This window comes from Onychostoma macrolepis, chromosome 23, assembly GCF_012432095.1.
Source record: "Onychostoma macrolepis isolate SWU-2019 chromosome 23, ASM1243209v1, whole genome shotgun sequence".
Classification (NCBI taxonomy): Eukaryota; Metazoa; Chordata; class Actinopteri; order Cypriniformes; family Cyprinidae; genus Onychostoma; species Onychostoma macrolepis.
Window position 1 is genome coordinate 20,916,091 of NC_081177.1, and position 8,091 is coordinate 20,924,181.

Sequence of the window (8,091 nt, forward strand, 5' to 3'; positions counted from 1 at the left end):
TGTTATGATTTAGTGTATGTGCCCTATATGAGTGTGTGTACAGCGGGCCTAAAACAATGGCCCTCTCAGATTACATCTCTCTGTCTGTGGAGGCTGTAAAGAGGGGCAGGAGAACTCCCACTGGCTACCCCTCCCGCCTCTCCTGTCCGGGCCGACGCTGTGATTGGCTCAGGCCACGTATATATTTACAGCATGGGTTCATCAAAACTCACTACAACTTTCAAACTCAGCACAAGAACTATATACCGTCTGGAGGGCAGGAGTTTCAAAACACTAACATCTGTGGGATTTTATACTTCTCTGAAACATCCGAAAACAAAGGGTGCAGCCTTTTCTAACTCTTTTTCTTTCTTTTTACGATTCGTTTCATTCGGGTTACTGGTCACTCTGTATTTAAAGTAGCTTAAAGTAGCAAAGAGACGTCCTGGTGTTGCTTCTATCCAAAGACAACAGCGTGCTTTAACCGTGGTGGTCTTGCTGGAATGAATATATCTGAGTCTAGTTGCTGTCAAGAGGCCAGTTCTCAGCCCAGCCAGGTTGCGGAGCGTGGGACATGGGGTGCCTCTTCCAGCACTCCGGGCCCTGACCGGGGACATGGTTTTGACCGCAGCCGGACCACAGAGCTGGCGCCGGTGCCTGGCTCTGGAACACGAACGGGGTCCCGAACCGGAGCAGAAGCAAGAACGGGAAGCCCAGACTCAACCCGCCCTGGAGCTCTGACCCTGGGCTCCGGCGAAGGGAAATCAGGGGGGGAGTCGAGGATCAGGAGGCCGATGAATGCCTTCATGGTGTGGGCTAAAGATGAGCGCAAACGTCTGGCCCTCCAGAACCCAGACCTGCATAACGCCGTGCTCAGTAAGATGCTGGGTAAGACGTTTGCTATACATCACATCTCGGGGGTTAAGCTGGGGTCAATCTAGTGCATCAGGAGGGTGCGATGTCATGGATGCAGCATATTTGAAAAAACTGGTAGTTTAAAATATGAAAATTCAAATAAAAAATATATATAATATATGTGTCAGAATTGCCTAATTAATACATTTAGTAGGCTAAATAAAATATTTAAATAAATAAATAAAAATAAAGAATAATAATTACATTTTAAAAAGATTGTGAATGTGAGGTTATTAGAGGAATAATTGGAATAAAATTATATGACTAATAAATGACATGCAAACATGATCAAATAGTCAATTAAATCTTTAGTAAAATTTAAAGTAAATGGCCATAAAATGAAGTTAATTCCGAATCTAATAGTTTAGACATGATCATTTTTGGGTTTATTGTTAAAATGATATTCATGTTGCACAAAATCACGTCCTTATTCACTCCCTGCTACTTCTACAATCAGACAGATTCATTGTCATTTAAAATAATAACTCAATTTTATTTTTACGTAAAAAATAAATAAAATTAAAATTAAATGTGCCAGTTTATTATTATAATAAAAAAAAAAAAAACTGAACTTTGTATGCCGCTCAGAATTATTGATTAGAAAACAAGCCTTGGACACACATGACATGGAAATAATTTGAAAAGTTTGTAAATCTTTCACAATATTTGTGTTTGGCTGTTTCTCGAGGAGACATTTTGATGTCCTTATTTTTTGAAATATAACAGGGCTGTGGCAGACACACAAGCTGCCGATTGTCTGCATCCATTGACCCATTAATAATTCAAATACTACAACCCAACCCCATGTGCCCCCCACCAGTTACATGTAATGATTTGCTCATGTCACACACACGTTTGTCATCTGTTTTCACCAAAAGCAATCGCTGCTGCTGCAAACGGAACAATTGTGACAGCTCATTTAAAAATAATTTGTGCATGATTATATTTTGTATATTTATTCCAGTGAGCTAAATTAAAAACTTTTTATAAATAATCAGAAGAATCTGGCTCAATACCCTGGCATTGTTTCTAGATTAAATTAGAACAATGCTGTAGTGACTAAACTAGGTATGATAAAAAAAAAATATATTTATAAACTACTAAAGCAAAAAGTAGCACAATGAATCCTACAACAATGACACTGATTGGATGATGTTTTTAGGTCAATCCTGGAAGGCTCTAAGCACACTAGACAAGCGTCCGTTTGTGGAGGAAGCCGAACGACTTCGTTTGCAGCACCTCCAGGATCACCCGAACTACAAATACCGTCCTCGCCGCAAGAAACAGCCCAAGAAGATGAAACGAGTGGAACCGGGTTTGCTCCTCCAAGGCCTCGCTGGTGGCCCGGGACCAGGAGATGCCTACTCGCCACATCGCCATGCCCATCATCTGCTGCCTCCTCTGGGACACTTCCGAGACCTCCACCCCTCCGGAGCTCCGGAGCTGGAGAGTTTTGGCCTACCGACGCCGGAGATGTCACCGCTGGACGTTTTGGAGGAGGGAGGCGGAGATTCAGTGTTTTTCCCCCCTCACATGCAGGAAGATGTGGGTCTGGGTTCGTGGATAAACTACCACCAGCATCCAAACCATCAGACTGGCCACCACCCTCACCACAACTCCCATAACCTTCAGCATTCCCACCCACACCTCAACCAGAAGTCTCCACTGGCCTGCCTCCCACTGCAGGAGAAATGCCTGGTTGTGGAGTCCTCGAACCCTAACAGTCTCTATCCCAACATGAGCCTCCCAGACTCCTCCAAGTCTCCTCACACTCCCACACCTGCAGGCTATTACGGTCAGATATACGGGAGCAGTCAGTCCCAGCCCGCCTTCACCTCTCATCTGGGCCAGCTGTCTCCGCCGCCCGAGACCTCGGTGGTCGCTCAGGTCGCTCCGCCCTCTATGGATGCTGTGGACCAGCTGGGACCCTCGGCCGAGTTCTGGGGCGAAGTGGACAGGATTGAGTTCGACCAATACCTGAGCGCGAGCAGGACTCGATTGAGCAGGAACGCACCTTGCGAGGAGAGCAGCGCTTTGATATCAGCCCTGTCCGACGCCAGCAGCGCCGTCTACTACAGCGCATGCATTACGGGATAAAACCGCTTCTCCACACAGTCCTGAAGTCTGGTGCACATATGGCTTTTTTGAGTCTCAGATCTTTTTGATTTATTCGAGTTACCTTCTTCAGGGAATCATCTTGCCCCGTTTCATGAATCACTGGAGGTTACTGAACTCTATACAGGATGGTTCTCACCGTATAGACTTCACTAAATTGCATTTCACAGTATGACTAGTCATTTCTGGTCTTGATAACCTGTACTTTCTGAGACTGTGGCCGATTTAACCAATAATTTTGCTGACTCCATCCAGCTACTGTATGCTTACGGTCTCAAATGAGGGTACTGGGACGTGGAAGTCAAGAATGTGAATATTTTTGCAATACATATATATATATATATATTTGTCTTTTTATTTGCTTTTTATATTGTTTATTTCTATTTTTATAGACATTTTATATAAGGTTGTATGAAAATATGTTTTGCACTGGGTATGTGAAAACCACTCAAGACTTTTATACTGCACTTAATATCTTTCAGTTACTCTTTTTTTTTCTTTTTTTTTTTTTCATGGCATCTAACGTATTTTGATCCATTGGCGACTAATTTATCTCGCATTCTTCCCTTCTGTGTGGTTGAATATGTTTGAATTGGGCATTTCATGTGGACATGAAATTTTGTAATCCTCTTAGCACTTGAGGAACATGTTGAGTTGGTAATAACTCTCCCCCTTTTGGTAATAATTATCTTCAAATAAAAAGAGTTTGCAATAAAAAATGTCTCAGAGCTATTAAATCAAAGCAATTAAATTGAAAACACACAATTGTACATAGTATTTCACTAACACACTTTCCCACACCACAGAGTGCATGTGCTTTTCAATGTGTTTTCTTTTCTTCTTAAAACAGTTTTAATAAAAACAAATGTATTACACTTAAAAATGTATCGATGCATATTTTGCAAAATAAAGTTGTCACTAAATATTGGGTAGTTGTCAAAATCTTTACACTTGCATTAGATGCATATTTGCCTGATTTATGTAAAATGGTGATGTGGCTGTAATTGTTGTTGCCTTTTTGAGAGAACGGAGAGCGAGAGCAGGGCCGCAATGTTTAAATTGTAATCCAGTCTTGTCTCTCTGATTCCCTCCTCCAAGATTTTTGATCAGCCACAAAATGAGTTTGGCTCTTTAAGCTATTTTTTCCCCTAAAACCACGGACAAAAAGAAAACATTTTCGACTGAGGAGAACAAAACTGAAACTGTCTTCTCTTATGTCTTCATACAAAAAAAGGCAGCTCTGAGATTAAAGAAATGCTCCCTCATGTTGATTCACTCAATACTGGAGAACAAAAAGATTGATATAAGAGTGGGTTTCAAGAGGGAAAATAGTCTTTCCAAAGCATTTACATTTCAGGCAGGATGCCTAGTGTGTGTTATTCTTTACATCCAATGATACACATTTCATGTGTTCTTTTCCTTCATATCATGCTGACTATATTCGGATGTCTGTTGAATGATACACCACAGATTCTTTTGCCAAGACGTTAAGTGGGCTCAGTTAGGTCCAGGTCAGCTGCCGTGCGGTAAAGTTTCATCCCGCCAATTAATTAGCCATAGAATTAGCAGGAATGTCAAAACAGAGGAAGATCCTGGGGAAACTGGGGATGTTGGGATAGCAGGAATCTCTGTGTTGGAGAATATCTGTGTGTGTGTGTGTGTGTGTGTGTGTGTGTGTGCTGCAGGGGGAAGGATGTTAAAGGGAAGAGGAGCTTTTTTTCACCCCTGACCAGCTCCCTAAATGGAAAGAACAACACTGACCGATCATGCAGGTCCAGTAATTCTGAAGTCCGATGTGCAGGTCAGCAAAATGACGCTTATTTTGAGCTGCATGTTATTTTGTGTGACGGACAGAAAGAAGGCTTGAAAGCTACATTTGTGGTTGTTGCTGGTATTTCGCCATTTCTTTCACAGTTTATGGTTTATTGCCCATCTGTGGCTTCATGAACTCATGAGCAGTGTTTTCACGACATGCACCCCTGGTGATTTTTTTATTTATTTATTATTTTCCCAAATGAAACTGACAGTAAAGCTCTTCACTTTTTGGAAGGATGAATAATCAAAACTCAACTGTGCAGGCTTCAGGAATCTCAAGTTTAAAACAATGTTTCGACTTAAGTCTTTGTATCTCATTATCAGTCAACTGACCAGTGTTTGTTTTCAATGAAAAGAATTTGGGCCTAAAAATAAAGAGGTTCAAAGCATTCTCAATGCCTTTGAACTTTTTTGCTACAACTTTTTGCTTACACTGTTTCTATACCTGCTTAGTTCTAATAATATCAGGGCTCCAGACAGAAAAAAAAAAAAGAAAGGATTTTTATGTTGTATTGATTATAGTTAAAACATTAAGATAAAGTTTCCCTTACAATTCAACTGTAAAAGTGGACATTATATACACACGTGGTCAGTATTGTTGGCACCCTTGGTAAATATGATCAAAGAAGGCTGTGGAAATAAATCTGAATTGTGTGATCTATTATTTAAAAAATTCACAAAAATCTAACCATTCATTGGAGAATAATAATTTAAAATGGGGAGAAATATCATTAGGAAATAAATGTTTTTCTCTAATACACATTGGACACAATTAACGGTACCCTTTTATTCAATACTTTTTGAAACCTCCATTTGCCAAAATAGTATAGGAGTTTTCTCCTATAATGCCTGATGAGGTTATCATTTTCTATAGGGTTCAGGTCAGAGGACTGGAATGGCCAGCATAAGCTTGGTTTGTGCCCAGTGATCCATTTTTGTGTTGTTTTTGAGGTTTGTGTTTGGATTATTGTACGGTTGGAAGATCCAAACATGGTCCATTATAGGATTTCTAACAGAGTCAGTCACTTATTGATTTTTTATCTGTTGGTATTTGATAGAATCCACGATGCCATGTGTCTAAACAAGATGTCCAGGACCTCCCGCAGAAATATAGGCCCACAACATCAAGCTACAGCAGTATATTTCATTGTACACATGGGGTACTTTTTAACACCCTGTGTTCACCAAACCCATCTTGAGTGTTTGCTGCTAAAAAGCTAATTTTTTAGTTTCATCTGACCATAGAAGCCAGTCCCATTTGAAGTTCCAGTCGTGTCTGATAACTGAATATGCTGGAGTTTGTTTTTTGGTGAAGGCATTTTCTTTTCTTGATTTGTTTCTTGAAGCCCTCCCAAACAGCATGTGGTGATGTAGGTGCTGTTTGATAATTTTTTTAAAAGGTTTTCTGCCCCCGAGACTCAACTATGTTCTGCAATTCTTCAGCTGTGGTCCTTGGAGAGTCTTTAGCCACTCAAACTCTCCTCCTCACCGTGCATTAGGACGATATAGTCACACGTCCTCTTCCAGACAGTTTCGTAACATTTTATGTTGATTCGAAATTATTAATTATTGCCCTGATGATGGAAATGGGAATTTTCATTGTTCTAGCTCTTTTCTTAAAGCCACTTCACTAATTTGTGAAGCTCAGTTATCTTTTGCTGCACATCAGAAATATATTCTTTGGTTTTTCTCATTGTGAGGGATGATTAAGGGAATTTGGCCTTTGTTTTCCCTCCTGTTTATATTTCTGTGAAACAGGAAGCCATGGCTGGATAATTTCATGTTCATAATCACCCTGGAGTGCTCAAAATTGTGAATATGAATGGGAATATACTTCAGAGATATTTTACTCATAAGAATTTCTAGGGGAATCAGTAATTGTGTCCAACATGTCTTTAAGAAAAAAACAAAACATTTATTTCATAATGATATTTCCCCCCATTTTATTTTTTATTTTTTTTAATAAAAGATCAAAAGATTAACAATGCACATTTTATTTCACAGCCTACCAAGAGTACCAACAATTCTGACCACGTGTGTTAATGTCCACTTTTACAGTTGAATTGTAAAATTATATACAGTGGGGCAAAAAAGTATTTAGTCAGCCACCAATTGTGCAAGTTCTCCCACTTAAAAAGATGAGGCCTGTAATTTTCATCATAGGTATACCTCAACTATGAGAGACAAAATGAGAAAAAAATAAATCCAGAAAGTCACATTGTAGGATTTTTAAAGAATTTATTTGCAAATTATGGTGGAAAATAAGTATTTGGTCAATAACAAAATTTAATCTCAATACTTTGTTATATACCCTTTGTTGGCAATGACAGAGGTCAAACGTTTTCTGTAAGTCTTCACAAGGTTTTCACACACTGTTGCTGGTATTTTGGCCCATTCCTCCATGCAGATCTCCTCTAGAGCAGTAATGTTTTGGGGCTGTCGCTGGGCCACACGGACTTTCAACTCCCTCCAAAGATTTTCGATGGGGTTGAGATCTGGAGACTGGCTAGGCCACTCCAGGACCTTGAAATGCTTCTTACGAAGCCACTCCTTCGTTGCCCGGGCGGTGTGTTTGGGATCATTGTCATTCTGAAAGACCCAGCCACGTTTCATCTTCAATGCCCTTGCTGATGGAAGGAGGTTTTCACTCAAAATCTCACGATACATGGCCCCATTCATTCTTTCATTTACACGGATCAGTTGTCCTTTTCCCTTTGCAGAAAAACAGCCCCAAAGCATGATGTTTCCACCCCCATGCTTCACAGTAGGTATGGTGTTCTTTGGATGCAACTCAGCATTCTTTCTCCTCCAAACATGACAAGTTGAGTTTTTACCAAAAGTTCTATTTTGGTTTCATCTGACCATATGACATTCTCCCAATCCTCTTCTGGATCATCCAAATGCTCTCTAGCAAACTTCAGACGGGCCGGACATGTACTGGCTTAAGCAGGGGGACACGTCTGGCACTGCAGGATTTGAGGCCTTTGTTACTTTGGTCCCAGCTCTCTGCAGGTCATTCACTAGGTCCCCCGTGTGGTTCTGGGATTTTGCTCACAGTTCTTGTGATCATTTTGACCCCACGGGTGAGATCTTGCGTGGAGCCCCAGATCGAGGGAGATTATCAGTGGTCTTGTATGTCTTCCATTTTCTAATAATTGCTCCCACAGTTGATTTCTTCACACCAAGCTGCTTACCTATTGCAGATTCAGTCTTCCCAGCCTGGTGCAGGTCTACAATTTTGTTTCTGGTGTCATTTGACAGCTCTTT

At 40.6% G+C, this 8,091-nt stretch overlaps 1 protein-coding gene across 1 annotated transcript; it reads left to right on the forward strand.

Moving 5' to 3' along the window:
* Window positions 1-228: 228 nt before the first annotated feature.
* On the forward strand, window positions 229-3,934 carry sox18 (SRY-box transcription factor 18). Its single transcript, XM_058763391.1, has 2 exons — window positions 229-867; window positions 2,057-3,934. Exons 1-2 carry the CDS (start codon window positions 483-485, stop codon window positions 2,989-2,991), a joined length of 1,320 nt encoding a protein of 439 aa, XP_058619374.1. The 5' UTR covers window positions 229-482; the 3' UTR covers window positions 2,992-3,934.
* Window positions 3,935-8,091: the final 4,157 nt, after the last annotated feature.

Excerpts from the sequence above, each read along its gene's own strand:
- sox18 (XM_058763391.1), top strand. The coding sequence starts at position 483 with ATGAATATATCTGAGTCTAGTTGCTGTCAAGAGGCCAGTTCTCAGCCC. Across the intron at positions 868-2,056 it reads CGTGCTCAGTAAGATGCTGG|GTCAATCCTGGAAGGCTCTA; the intron begins GTAAGACGTTTG and ends TGATGTTTTTAG.